The sequence below is a fragment of the Aedes albopictus genome, chromosome 1 (genome assembly GCF_035046485.1).
Source record: "Aedes albopictus strain Foshan chromosome 1, AalbF5, whole genome shotgun sequence".
Classification (NCBI taxonomy): domain Eukaryota; kingdom Metazoa; phylum Arthropoda; class Insecta; order Diptera; family Culicidae; genus Aedes; species Aedes albopictus.
The window spans coordinates 188,177,636-188,193,402 of NC_085136.1; the positions used below are offsets into that span (position 1 = coordinate 188,177,636).

At 41.1% G+C, this 15,767-nt stretch overlaps 1 protein-coding gene across 7 annotated transcripts in view; it reads left to right on the forward strand.

Moving 5' to 3' along the window:
* LOC109419207 (uncharacterized) overlaps positions 1–15,767 on the forward strand; it is a 127,442-nt gene that overhangs the window by 22,180 nt on the left and 89,495 nt on the right. For 6 of the 7 annotated variants that reach the window (XM_062846024.1, XM_029852124.2, XM_062846023.1 and 3 more), the window contains 2 exons: positions 852–1,211; positions 5,409–15,767. In XM_062846024.1, coding sequence (XP_062702008.1) covers positions 1,157–1,211; positions 5,409–6,631 — 1,278 coding nt within the window. In that variant the 5' untranslated portion in view covers positions 852–1,156 and the 3' untranslated portion in view covers positions 6,632–15,767. The remainder of the gene's footprint in view (positions 1–851; positions 1,212–5,408) is intronic. The other variant, XM_062846025.1, reaches the window with a different exon arrangement.

The following is a 15,767-nucleotide window of genomic DNA, read 5'->3' on the forward strand; positions in this document are numbered from 1 at the left end:
TCACTGAACGTACGGTAAATTTTACAAATTTACGGCGATTTTATGCGAGCACAAAAAAAAAAACAATATTTTCATAAAAAAACGTCGATGATGGGATTGAATACATGACCTTCTGATCAGGAACCACACTTGCTGCCACTGTACAAGAGAGTCTTGCTTGGAGATGATGCGCAAATTCTAATAGAACTGATGCTCGAAGCTGCCGGCGTGGCTGTCAAACGCATTTTACAGTAGTACGGTAAAATAGTCCCATCACCGATCTGTTCGGTAAAATATTCACAGATCTCCTGTAAATTTGTCTGATTTCACCGATTCTTCGGTGATTTCTTAGATTTCACCGATTTTCTCCTGCAATTTAATCGATTTCGCCGTAATACTGTAGTTTGCTTGTTTACAGACCAGTTTCGGTGATTTTTTCACCGAATACTGTAATTTATTCTAAGTATGTATGGTTCGCTTAGGAAAGGATCCTAGGCTCCCACCTGACACGCAGAAGGAGGGGTTCTTCAAGCCTCTGGACTCCAGTCCCTACTGCCCTGTAACGCGTGAAATGTGTCATTTACATAAAAGAGTTCATTTAGGAATTGCTTATGGGATTCAATATCAGTAATTCAAAATCTTAAATTCTGTTGAAAATCACTCAGGAATAATACAATTAACGTCATTATAAAATGGTGAAACAACAAGATTTCTCGTTGCATATCACAAAACCAGCAGTGTTAAATTAGAAAGATGAGCAATCAGAGTTTTTTTTTTTAATTTTTCTTCAATATGAAGTTCATTATTTTATTCATTAATCCATATAAAATAAAATGAAGGTTATTACAATATGTTTTCTCATATCCCCACAGGCATTTGGTATAACAACAATGATCTAAGCCGAGATTGGATTCGTATAGCTGGACGATAGTACCCGTTATACCCTAACAAAGGGTTTCGTCCAAAGATTAGACATCCAACCGAACCAAGCAGTGCTCAATCGAACTCATCACAACAGCAGCGTCGCCTCAGCCAGCAGCTTCAACAGCAGCAACAACAACAACCATCACATTCACTGCAACAACCCGTGCAGTCAACTTCCGCTTCATCCTCATCCTCGCATTCCAACAACGCATCAGCAGCAGCTCGCTTTTCCTCCGACAGCAGTACAAAGGTTATGGGCAAAAACGAAATGAAGCGCGGAATATCTCAGAGATCGTCGGATGCCGGAGGTAGGACAATCTGATTCGATTTTCATAGATGTGGGAATGTTTTACTTCCTTGTAGCTCTATCACAGTTTTGGATTACGCTTGAGTATAGTTGTTTCCTTCCACTCATCACTTAACACTGTACAAAAAGAAACAAATACAAAGACACACAGACGTCGGCCGAAGAAAATCAATAAGTGGTGTTCACCCACTGTCTCAGAGGATCTGGGGTTGTTATCCAATACAAATGATTTTAAAATGTTATTGTACTTACGTATTAACAACAAATTAGAACTAATTGTATTTGAATTGATGGAGCTGTAATTTCCAAAATAATTTAGTTTGTTTCAATACATATCAATCATCAATAGAAACGATCTAAGATCCGGATCTCACAATTAAAAACTTTCTGGTTATAGTATCAAAATATTACATTACTCGAACTCTTCTATCCATTAGTAAACTTTGCCAGATTCCATTTCTCATCCTAGTTAAAGCAATATCAACTGCTGCTCATACTCGGTTGGTAGGGCAAATGCATAAATTTGACTTTATTTGTTCTTTCGGAAACTTAAACTGTACAGGGGTGGGGACATTGTGCAGCATACATTGTGGAGTTATTTTTCATTTGGGTGGGTATTCTAGAGACTTTCATCTCGCATAAATCTTCCTAAAATTGCATACAAGGGCAAAAGAATAGATACATGCATCTATGCATGGCAGACTGAGCGATTAGGTATAAGAGACGATCATTGAAGGGGGCACCGGAACGATGAAGCGTGAAAGCTCAGTGGTTCTCAATTGCATTGAAATGATTTGAACTTCATTTTCATTTTTTCATTTATTTAGTATTACATCAAATTCAAGATAAAACTGAATCAACAATATTTCTCCATAAAACACGGTTCGTGGCTGCCGTTCTCCATTCTCGGTCACGCCCGATGCTCGTCAAGTCACGCTCCACCTGATCCGCCCATCGTGCTCTCTGCGCTCCAAGCCTTCTTGTATCAACTGGATCTGTCTCAAACATCAACTTTGCAGAGTTGTTATCCTGCATTATTGAAACATGCCCTGCCCATCGTATCCTTCCGGCTTTGGCCACACTCTGGATGCTGGGTTCGCCGTAAAGTGCAGCGACTTCGTGGTTCATTTTTCTCTGACACACCGTTCTTCTGCATATCGCCGAAGATCGTCCTTAGCTCACGTCGTTCGAAAACTCCTCGAAGTCCTCCTCGAGCATGGTTCATGTCTCGTGTCCGTAGAGGATGCCCGGTCTTATTAGGGTTTTGTATATGATGCATTTGGTACGTGGGTGACCGCAGTTTCTCCTGGAGCCCGTAGTAGGTCCGGCTTCCGCTGATGATGCGCCTTTGAATTTTACGACTAACGTTGTAGTCAGCCATCAGTAAGGATCCGAGGTAGACGAATTCCTCCACTACCTCGAACGTATCCCCGTCTATCGTAACATTACTACCCAGACGGATCCGGTCGTGTTCGGTTCCACCTACCAACATGAACTTTGTTTTTGAGGCATTCACCACCACTCCGATTTTTGCTGCTTCGCTTTTCAGGCGAGTGTACAGCTCTGCCACCGTTCCAAATGTTCTGGCGCAAATGTCGTCCGCAAAGTACACATATTGATCGGATTTTGTGAAAATCGTTCCCCGGCTGTTGAGCCTGGCTCGTCTCATCACACCATCCAGAACGATGTTGAAAAGTAAGCATGAGAGTCCGTCACCTTGTCGCAGTTCCTGGCGAGATTCGAATGAGTTCACCCGAAATCCTTACGCAGTTTTGAATACCGTCCGTTATTTTTTTTTAAAGACACGGACAAGTCTAGTCAGCTTCCAAGGAAAGCCGTTTGACCTTATTAACTGGTTAGTCCAGATTTCTACCAGTGTAATTTCCTGCAGATCTTGCCGTGATTTTGATAATTGATCGGATGTAGAAACTTAAGGAGTTGTTCAAAGTGTTCAAAACAACGTGTAAGCTAATCAGTTGTCATTCTCGGATTCACTATTAGGTACTTCACTCAGCCTTAGTAAGATATCGCCGCAGGGGGCGGGTCTCTCACCTTCGTCAGTCAGGTTGTCCATCCACGCTCGTATGTCCCACCTGCAGCAGCGTTCGACTTCTTATCTAGAGCCGAATATCGTCGTTGTATTCGGCTGCTTTGGTTCCCGCTCCATATCGGCTTCTGCTTCTCTAGGCCCCTCGATCTTCAACCAAGTAAAATCAGTGACCTATTCTTTACGCTAAGCGCTCAGCTCAACAAATTTTTTCTTGTTGATTTCAGTAAAGATATTCAACTGCTCTTCTAGGCCATTAACTTCTGCATCTTCCGCTGTTCGTGTTCCAAGTTCAGCAACGAACGATCAATTCACCAGCTTGATCTTCTAGTCGGCACTTCGGGTGAATTGTCATTTGAGTATTTCCTACTGCTACTTGATTCGAGCAAAGCGTTGCCGGATTCCGCCGATTAATAGGAAGTGATTCGTTTATTTTGATTCAGTCTTCATGTTCGGCTGATGCAGTCCATCGCGTGACTATATTCATTGGGTGAAGGAGTGAGCCCCTAATAACCAGTTCGTTTCTGCCACAAAAACCCGGTAAACAGCTCGCCGTTTTCGCCCATTTGTCCAAAATCATGACATTCCAAGACATGCTCATAGTGCGTGTTGTTGGAACCGATCTTCGAACGTTGATGTTGTCTTTACGATACCGATGTCCCTGTCACCTCAGATACCGGAATTTTACAATCCCGACTGTAGCTTGTCTCCGCCGAAGTTAGACCAAAAGATTCTGCTTAGTTCCAGGATTTCACCTCGCTGGTAACTTGGTCAAACTTGCCTTGCTTAGCTGGCGTTAAAATATTTCATGTTCCAAAGCTTGTCCATTGTTTCACGCCAAAAGTTGTTGTCGTCAAACCAGTTCGTGATCTTTCCCTGTTGGTTTCTTGAACGATTTGTTAGGGTTTAAGGATAGTGATGACCTAAGGTGTCCTATCCACCGTGATGAACACAGACAGTTGCTATAGATATTATGGCATAGACCACTCGTGAGGTATTTGTTAATTTTTCGGATACACAGAGTATCTATGGCCCAGCCCTCTTCTATCCAATGAAACACCCAACACTGTCCAAGTCTTTTTCTTCTTTTCCAAGTCCAATATTAGTACAGTGTCCTCTGCTTTGTCGACTCTACGTCTTTCCAGATCAAGATCCCTTGTAATGAAGGCCAGGCAAAACCGATGTGAAATTAAAAAAAAAAAAAACACAAGAACAATGCATAAAAAAGAATATATGAATCATCTGCATCATCAATCATTAGCAACTGTTGAATACAAACTTCATTTAAACGAAATTATGCACACCTTTGAGAACTTCTACTGAGTTCATCCCAAAACTGTCGCTTAACTGTATCTATGATTAATTGAGTGTGGTTAGTAAAACATACGATACTTACGGGGGTTACATTTTCTCTTCAAAGGTGAACCCCTGACAGGGAGAAAAGGATGCTGCCATTAGCCAAGAGAGGATTTGTGGATGGCGATAATGACGGCGGCAATGGTTCCGACCGACCAACGACAATGATGCACACTTTGTCACTCCCGTTCACTATCGAAGTTTATTTAGCATAGCGCTTGGAGCAACATGACATAAATGGCAAACAGCACCTGAAGCATCATGATTTGGAAATAATGGAATGGCAACAAGTTTAACATTATCCACTTCCACTTGCCATCCTGGGTGAGGGTGGGGGTTGTCACTGTGTGTTGGACCCAAGTAGAACACGACAAACTCGTACCTTGCGGAGCACGGATCCGGGAAACTTATTTTTAGGACTTTTACATGCGCCTAGTTTGCCGTTTGCTGGGTATTGGTAAATCGATGATGAACTGGATAATGAGGTTACCATAGTGTTTCTCTCGCAGGAAATTTCTTATTTATTAAACAAACGTAAATTGAATTCCAGAGTGGGTGCTCGTATTTGCTTCAATATTTGTTTTGTAATGGTTTTCTTTGGAAGAGATGTTATTAGAACGTAATTCATTGCACTTCTCCAATCAAATAGAAAAGCAATTACCTCCAATTTTTGATAACCTGTTCCACCAAACCCTAATAAACATATAATTTCATTTCGGAAGATGAATTTAGGCTTCTCATTTGATATGCTGCTTGGTTTATAGACACGTGATTTTTTTCTTCAACCAATACTAGACAATCAATCACATCGGTTCTTCGCCGGCACGGAACGAAACACCATCTCAAGGAATTGTAACCTGTGGCTCCTATCGTACATCGTCATGCTCCACATACCGACAACAGCCTCGAGTATCAATTGTTTCCGATGCTTTGCCGCTGTCGATTCCCACAACGCCGTTAACCATCCATATGAGCTGCAAATAAGCATGTTCTCCATAGAGTCCCACAGGAATGATACTATCAAGGAAACATTCCAAATATCGTACGCCGATGAGACCAGAAAGCAAACATGCGTTTGGGGTCTGGACCTACTGGATGAGAGTTTTAGTAGTTACTTCAATAGCTCAACCAACGTGACCAATATCGTCGTCAATCATATCGCAAATGCCTTGGTAAACTATTTACGAATCCACTGTTCAACACCGGATGATAATCAATCTTGGACTGATTCAATCAAGTTTAGTTGTGTAGATAGGTTCATTCTATATCGACTGTGTGAAATCCAAAAAGAAGTGGAAACGTCCCACCTGCAAGAAGTGATGAGCGCGCGTATGAAACGTGAGCTTCGCCCGAAAAGATGTAGTCTGAATAACTTACTTTCCACGAATCGGAAAATATACGAATTCGGACTGGAGAACGAGGGGCTCACATCCCACTCACAGACAATACTGAGCACCATCTATCTGGTAACGGACGTAATCACGGAGTTTTATAATCGAAAGTTGGCTCACTCTCGCAAAAGCTACTACCGGTCCGACTTGAGACGTGACGCCGACGACACGGTGGTACAGAAGATCAGCTCATCCATTGAGATAGTGCTGCTGCAGACTATCAAGTATCACATACTCCACAAGTTGGGCCTGAGGGAAAGACCAAATGTTACGCGGATTGCCAAGAATGAGTACGTGTTTGAGGCGATAGACCGCGTGTATGGTAACAAGATAAATATTGGCAACACATATGCTGGGAAGCACTACTACAGCAAATATTTGCAAGCGAATCTATCAAAAGATTTCTCGAATTCCTTCGTCGACACGTTCTTCGAGGCAACCGACATTGGCCCCGGCTCCGGCTCCGGCAGCGGGAGCCTGGAAAAGCAATATAATTTGTATCCAAAGAAGATGAAGTACAAACAACCAACGCCAACCGACAACGAGAAGCAGAACCTTTTCGGAGGCACCAAGATACTGTCATTTGCGGAAAAAGGTTCGGACATGATTTTTTTTTCTTACTTTTAAATGATATCCATTGTTCTTGTTTCTATTTTCATAAGCCAATGAATAATGTGCATTTGATAGATAAATAATGGATCTTTAGATAGTCGTTTGTATTGGTCATAACACTACTTTGCCATTTGCCAAGGCTATCATTGTCTAAAGTTTGAAAACTGTGACTGCCTTTTGTTGCACATTATTTAATCCAAATCACCATGCAATAATTTTGTAATGGGTCGGGGGGTGCACAAAGGCTCAAGCATCCGTCATCATTTTCCGGAAAATAAAAAGCAGTTTTTTCGCTGTAAATCAAACATCGACCATTAAAATTTTATTACTGCATTTTATGTCTCATGTGGAGTACAGTGAATATATTGTTATAGCAAAGACTTTTGTTTTGAACGAAAAACCTGCTTGCAAATGTTTGATGATGACGATGATTTCAATGACGAATTGTTCAACGCTAAGCATTTTGCATGAAAATCGTCCATTGCGTAGCCTTTTCTATCCTGTATTGTCTCTAACTAGGGTCTTGTACCATTTGGGCAGGTGTATCTATTTTGGGCACTTGCCGCTATAACTAAGTCAATTTCAAACCGATTGATTTGAAATTTTGTATAGAGTTAGGCAAAGGACAAAGGAATAAACCAATGAGTAAATTCACGAGTAAAGGAATAAACCAATGAGTAAATGGGCGAGTCAAGAATCGCACAAGAAACAACTCATCCATGAGGTTTGAGTTTTTACCAACACTGGTTCCGACTAGGTTCTTCCGAAATTATAAACAACTGCTTAGGTGGTCAAACTTCAATGTACCCAATGCACTCATAATAAAAACATAATCACTGGTAAGTGTTATGTTCAATACAACTGTTATACTAAAAGATCCAATTCAATATATGAATGCACAATGTTAAAATCATTACTACAAAGGCTTCATTCTTCGGCTACTACGTCATGTTTGGTGATAGATATTCTACTTTCAGCATTTCTTTTTTTTACAGCACTCGAATACAAAACAACGACCCGACCCGTGCGCAAAAAAAGACGGAAAGGGAAGGGGTTTTACGAAATTTTGGAATGACGAAGGGGTGCCTAGAACCTCAGCAATGGGAGGGGTTTAACCTCCAAAACCCCTTCCTTAGGCACGGGCTTGACAAAATGGAGGAGAATCTACTGTATTCTGTACATCTCGGATTTTAACGGCTCAAAATGAGTTGTTATCTAACCCGACGATTCAAAACATTAAGGGTTTGTAATTTTCGTTTCAGTGATACAAAATAAGCTATTCTCACGGCGACGGAAGAGCTTATTTTCATTATTTTGCTTGAGAAACACTTTTCCGCTAGAGCTAGATTGTTTCAAGAGTAGCGATTAATGATAACTGAAAATCGCTCCAATCTGCGGATTGTTTCTTTTCGTTTTTTTTCATAATCTTTATTGGTATCTCAATCAATTTTGACATTCTTCAACTTAATCTAGGTGTTCTGTGTATTGAGACACACTATCATCCTAATTTGGTAAAATAAATTTAAGCAATTATCAATACTACTTAATAACATATTACATTTCATTTGCTGTAGCAGTTAAGATTTTTGCAGGCTTTATTTTTCACCTGCGTGTCAGAAATACATTTTTTTTTTAATTTATCCTAACCCTAACCTAACTTAAACTAATTATACAAAGAACTAATCGTAGCTATAGAAGACTGCAACGATTTTTGACGAAAGTTTGCAATGATTTTAGTCGGCATCTGTTCCAGTGTTTCAATATTAGAAATTTGATGCAACTCATTAGTGCTACACCAGGGAGGCAACTTCAGAATCATTTTCAAAATTTTATTTTGAATCCTCTGAAGTTGCTTCTTTCTGGTATTGCAACAGGTCGACCATATTGGGACAGCGTACAACATAGCCGGTCTGAAAATTTGTTTATAAATCAAAAATATGTTTTTGCGACAAAGTTTTGATTTTCTATTAATAAGTGAATATAAACACCTAATGTATTTATTGCACTTAGTTTGAATATTTTCTATGTGGTTTTTAAAAGTTAAGTTTTTATCTAGTAAGAGCCCTAGACACTTAACTTCGTCCGACCAATTTATTGGAGTGACAACATGTCTACATGAGGGTTTCAAATAAAGAGCTCTTGGCTGATGTGGGAATATGATAAGTTGAGTTTTGGAAGCATTTGGAAAAATCTTCCATTTTTGCAAATAAGAAGAAAAAATATCTAAACTTTTTTGCAATCTACTACAAATGACACGCAAACTTCGCCCCTTTGCTGAGATACCTGTGCCATCTGCAAATAACGATTTTTGACATCCCTGTGGCAAATCAGGTAAGTCGGAGGTAAAAAGATTGGTCCCAGTATTTATTTTCGTTCTGTTCAATTTTTACTCACCACATTCTCACGAAAGTATTTTCGAAGCAGATTTACAAAAAAAATGTGCCCACGACGGGATTCGAAACTGGAACATTACTAAAAACAACCGCGATACGCGCACTCTATCCACATCACCACTCCTACCACACAGACGGTGTAAAAAATAAAAAAAAACACTGCATAAAACCAAACATCGTCGGCGTCATAGGAGTCAAGGAAGGACAACATGACCGGGTGACGAAGGGCAAACGAAATTCTCCCTGCTTTGGGAATGAGTGAAAAAATATGTTCGCTCTCCTTTTTGTGCGGGAGTATTTTCGCTAAAAAATTGGCATGAGAGAGAATTCGGTTTTCGTGAGAATGAGCGAAAATTCCGAACACTGTAAACTTTGGATGATGTCTTTTCCCTGAAGAAGACACCAGCCAAAGTGTCGAAACGTCAGGTTAGATAAAAATTCGTTTTTGTTTATCAAGATTGCGTAGCCGTTAAAATCCTAGTTTTAAAAATATATTTCAAGTATAAGGAAGATTAGACTATTTTGTTTAATGTAATTCTAGCTAAATGTATAATTCTAACACTTTATATCTCCGGGTTTAAAGCACCAAAGGAAACAAAATTTTAAAAACTTCGGAAATGGTTCATTGAAACCGCAGATATAACAGTATAAACATAGGTATCAGACTCTACGAAAAGTTAGAGCATGCTGAACATTTATTTGAAAAGTGAAAATTTCGCCTGTTCTGATCATTCTGTCTATCCCTGCAAGTTGTAGGCTAAAAAACAAACATTAATATATTTGCTCGTCAAAAACTCGGTTTGTGGCTACCGCTCGCCATCCTCGGTGATGCTCAATGCTCGCCGGATCACCGGATCTTCACTTTATTCGCCCATCGTGCTCTCCTCGCTTCACGCCTACTTGTGCCAACCGGAGCGGTAGCGAACACCAACTTTGTAGGGTTGTTGTCCGGAACTCTTACAACGTGCCCTGCCAACCGTACCCTTTCGGCTTTGGCCACCCCTAAATTCTGAGTTCGCTGTAGAGTGCGGTGAGGGTTTATCCTGTTCCGCCACACACTGTTCTCCTGCATACTGCCGAAGATCGTCCTTAGCACGCGTCGCTTGAGAACTCCGATTGCTTGCAGGTCTTCCTTGAGCAAGGTCCATGTCTCGCGTCCATAGAGCACCACAGGTCTTGAGCTTTTTTACATGGTACATTTGTTGCGCGGGTGAATCTTTTTTGACCGCATTTTTTTTTCTGGAGTCCATAGTAAGAACGACTTCTACTGATGATACGCTTCAGTATTTCACGACTTATATTGTTATCAGCCGTCAGTAAGGATCCAAGGTGAGCTATTTCTGGCACCACTATGAAGGTATCTCCGTCGAGCGTAACGTTACTACCTAGACGGATCCGGTCGTGTTAGGTTTCGCCTACCAGTACTTTGTTTTTGAGCCATTCCCAACCAGTCCGACCTTTGCTGCTTCGCGTCTCAAGCGGGTGTACAGCTCTACCACCGTTCCAAATGTTCTGACGATAAGGTCCATGTTGTCCGCAAAGCACACAAATTGACCGGATTTTGTGAAAATCGTTCCCCGGCTGTCGAGCCCGGTTCGTCGCATCACACCTTCAAGAGCGATGTTGAAGAGTAGGTATGAGAGTCCGTCACCTTGTAGCAGTCCCCGACGAGATCCGAATGAGCTGGATAGTTCACCCGAAAGCCTTACGCTGTTTTGCACACCGTTTTTTTTTGCACATCATTGCTTTAATCAGTCTAGTGAGCATCCCAGGAAAGCCGTTTTCGTCCATGATTCTTCATAGCTTAGCGTGGTCGATACTATCGTATGCCACTTTGAAGTCGATGAACAGGTGTTGCGTTGGGACCTGGTATTCACGGCATATCTGGAAGATTTGCCGTACGGTGAAGATTTGGTCCGTTGTCGACCGACCATCGATTAAGCCGGTTTGATAACTTCTCGCGAACTCACTCGCTTTAGGTGAAAGACGACGGAAGATGATCTCAGATCCTAACTATCAACCGGACAGATGGCCAACTTTTATAAGCCCATCTTGAAGTGTTCAGCTGCGATACCATCCTTATCAGCTGCTGTGTTGATTTTGAGCATCCTTAACTTCCCTCAGCGTGGGAGTTGGTTCATTTACGTCCTTCGCTGCACTACTGGCATTGTCGTTTCCTTCGTTACCATGGTCTCCCGTGCCTACGTTCTCAACACCATGCAGGTGCTGCTCGAAGTGCTGCATCCACTTTTCGATCATCTCACGTCCGTCTGTCCGGAGGCCTCAAATTATGATATTTAAACAAATAGAACCTCCCTTGAACTTGTGCTCCATGCTGCAAACGGATCATTTTATGATTTTGTAAAATTTTATAATATCAAATCGGTTTGAAAACATCTATGCAAAGCATTCGATTCAATCGGGTAATCGATTCTGCCTACCCGATTTGAACCGATTTACAAAAATCGATGTTTCAGAAAAATCTGCCCGATGCTAAATCACAGATGAATCCCGTGGTACAAACATTATCACGCATACGGTAGTCAAAATATGACTGATAGTTTCTTCAATTTGCCAGTGAACGTGTTGATATTTCAGATTGGTGTCCAAAAAGTGTGTATTGTTAAGATTATCTCAGTAAAAATTGGATTCTTCTATCATATGAGCGTCTTACCCCCAGTTCACCTACCTAGGCTGAATTCAACGCATAGATATGCCCCACCCAAGCACTCGAGTTTAAAACGGTACTAAATAAGAATGATTTTTCGATCCCTTCTGCTCACAATTTTTAAATTCTGGTGTGCAAATGAGTTATGTTGTTTATCTTCTTTCGGCTATAACACTACTTTAAAGTCACCCTGAATACAGCTCTTACTTATTCTGTACGGGTCTGTCCATAAACTACGTAGACTCTTAGAAGGGAGGGGATGTATGACCAAAGTCGACGCTCCATACAAATTCCGAATATGTTGTTTGAACAAAAGTCCAGGAGGAGTTTCTAAAATAGCCAAAAATGAGTCTACGTAGTTTATGGACAGCGCTTATTCATGCATGATTAGCTACGACTACTGGGTATGACTTCTCCGGAAAATATGACTGGTATCTTCTTGTCAAAGTAATGTGCTCCACATAGAACCATTCAAATTCGCCTCCACTTGGCTCATGCGGCGGAACAAATACACTGAGTATTTTATGCTCTCCTCTGTGGGTGATATTCTGCAGAACAGGACAAAACTACAGAAAAAGCACGCCGCACAATTAAGGTCTGAGTGGCATCATTTTGTCACTCTCTTTTACCGTTGTTGTGCGATGACATCAATCCCATGTCAGCACCTTTACTGTCTGTGAAAAACCAGCAACGACCGACGACGGTTGCGACGGAGTTCACTCCAATTTTGAGGAAATGATCCATGAAAGCAGCGGAATTTTTGTGGCGTGCCCAAGTTTATGGTAGGTGACTCAGACGATTTTCGTTGAGTCCCATCTTGCTCACAAGTGAGGCCAATTTGAAACTATTTGTGGTGGCAGTATAATACTATACTTGAGCTTTAGAGGTTGTTGAGGTTAATTTGAGAATGGGAATAAACCATCTTCTGTGGCTGTATTTTCAAAGTAGCTTACCTGGTGGTTAATAATGAGCGAACTTGAGAGATTTGTATCTACCTATTTCTTCGTTGAATGACATCGATTGTCAATCCAGTTCAATTCATTATTCCTTGTAGCTTCCACAGCTTAAGAATATTTAGAATATTTCTTTAATTAAAAATATTAACACTTCAAATCAGCATATAATCCCCAATTCTTGTCATTGCTTATCACTGCATCCGGATAACAAGATGAAAATAGTGTAAGGATTACTTCTCTACCAGTGGCGGGTTTGCTTCGGCAGAAGATTCCATCATGCCACCCCAAAAATATAGCTCACCTGATAGATAGATTACGGATGACATAACGAAACACGTTTCGAGTACCCATCTAGCAAAGGCGTCGACGTTTATTGTGGGGCAGACAGACGTGTCTCGTCTTCGCTCATCTTTCGACGATTTGGTACGGCCCCGTAATCCCAATTAATTTATCAATAATCCATTGGAGAAATATTTCCCCGAATTGTTTATCGCTAAGCTGGATGAAGTGAGATGACTGGGTGAGGTGGCGTTGAGAAGGTGCTTTTTCGAAAACATGGTTTTGTTTGGTCTGGGAGGACCAGGCGGAAAATAGAAAATGTATCTGACAGTTGAATTTTTCTCTTGAGTAAACTATCAATAGTAGAGTTTACAACTTGTGTGATTATATTCTTATTTCTTTTATGCAAGGACAAATGTTGGGTTTCTTATGAGATGTTGCCACTCGCTTTACGCTTACCACAACTCATACCCTTTGGAGTGAAGTGTCGATAATAAAGCAAAAAAACATAGGTTGTTTTTCAACCAACGTACTTTCATATTATTATGCGATTAGTTATACTACTCTCCCGCTCTCAATCAAGATCAACTTGTAAAGTGGAGAGCAGCGTCTTACAGGAGACCCGGCTCTGGATATACTGTGTAAGAGTAAAGAAACTAGTTAAGTCAAATAAGTTGAACATCTATACTCAGGTATCAGAAGGCCGGCTCCATTTGGGACATTTGTGCCATCGCCATAACATATAAGCCTATTTCATCATTTACCTGAGGGAGAATAGGACAAGGGATGGAATGGGATTAGGAAAGAGAAAGGTGATGAAATAGGAAGGGGTACCCTAGAAAAGCGAATGAACGCATAAGCGCAACGAGAGCTCATAGCCCATACCACAACGGGTTTAATCAGTGCCCTGAAAAGGCCACTGTAAAACGCATAAGCGTAAAGAGAGTCTATAGCTCATTGGAGGTAGCTTGTGACGTCATGCGACTTTCAATATGACATTGAAAGGCACGGCATCGAAAGCATCCTCAATATTCAAGAAATCACCCAAGCAAAACTTACGTTTGAGCGAGTACTTTCTTGAAAACATATACAACTTTGTGTGTACACTGTGGACATCCCAAATTGGGAGGCATGTGAGTTCACATGAATAGGCATGTCAGCCAGACGAACATCACATATGTGATAATCGACAATACGTCTCAAGCATTTAAGAAAGAACGAGGTAACCAGATAAATCTGAAACTCATTCCATCTTTATACAACGCACGCACCCTTTCGGGATAAAACTGTGGAGTAATTTCACGCCATGAAAATACCCCATAGAAAACTACTAGAGTTCAACACATGTTGGAAATACTCAAATCCCTATGGAGAAAAATAGGACAAAACCCCATTCCCTCCTGGAGATTTGAATTAAGCAGAGCTTTTAAGAGCCCACTAAGTCGATTACATATATAGCTATAATTCTCAAGCGGAAACTAGAGATTTGTAACTATACAAAAGAATGGTTTATCCGAAGATATTTTGAACTTGAACAGATCAGAGTTCCATTCAGGAATACCTCTTGCAGTCCACACAGACTGCAACTATCTTTCAAAGCAACTATGGTATACCACAATGGAGGGCGCTGAAGGAACAAAACCACAATGAAATTCTCTTTAAGTATCAATGGAAGCGAGTTATCCACAAAATGTGGTCGCAACCAATTAGTACAGATTCCCTAGTTCGTTGAGCAGGGACGCCTGAATACGCAGATTTTGCAAAGGAACACTCAAAAGTGCAAAGAAGGTCAAATGTATTCGCCGTTGCAATACTGCCAAATATCAGCGAAAAGATGCTGAATACAAGAGCTTGCTTGAAGGCATCCATAAGGAAAGGTTGAAACATACTGTTAACGTTATTCTGAGGTATAGAATGCTCGAGGCACGACACTTTTTTTTTATCTGTATTAACGAGTTTTTAGCCCCAGGCTAGTTCATCTCGGGACCCACGCTTTACTTCCCTTCCGAAGGAAGAACTCACATGTTTTTTGTGAGTTTGTTGGGAGTGGGATTCGATCCCAGGTCCTCGGCGTGATAGTCAAGTGTTCCAGCCATCACACCAGGTCCGCTCCGGCACGACACTTCATTTATAATGTAAGAAGCAGAACTGGGTTCACAAGGTAACCTATACATAAGTTACCCTACGAAAATGAGCTTTTTTAAGTAGAGCCACTTGGGCTACGCACGCATTTTACGCTGAAAATTGATCTTAGATTTCCTAGCCGTAGCCACTACCCAAACTAGACAGGATTACACACTTCACAATCACAGCTCAAAAAGGAAACATCAACGACAAACCAATCCGGTGTCAATTGATAAACGCCAATGGCGAAAACGCATTAAGAGAACCCATATAGGTAGTAAAGTAAGCCAATTTACAACATTTGAGTAATCCCGCCCTTATTTAGCATCAAATTTGAGATTTAAGAAGGGCAACTGATTATCTCGGAGAAACGCAAGGTCCGCTGCACTATTGCTCCGGTTAGCGCAGTAAGGGCGTAATACTGTGGAGAACGCTCTAATTCTCCACAAGCTGCGTTTGTGGTTAGGTTTTTATTAGACCCCCCTAAACATTCATTCCTTGGCACGGTAAGCATAAAGCCGCAACTAAAGAAAAAATGCAAGTGCCGGGGCTGGGATCGAACCCATGCCCATCCGCTCAGCGCAGTGAACCCGGAGCATAAACCGACCGGATAATAACCGCCGCGGGAGTTGTGATACTGCCAAAAAAGTAACTTTCACGTGATACGGTTTCACATGTCTATATTCAATTATGTACAAGTACGGACTACATAGTAACAACAATCATTCATA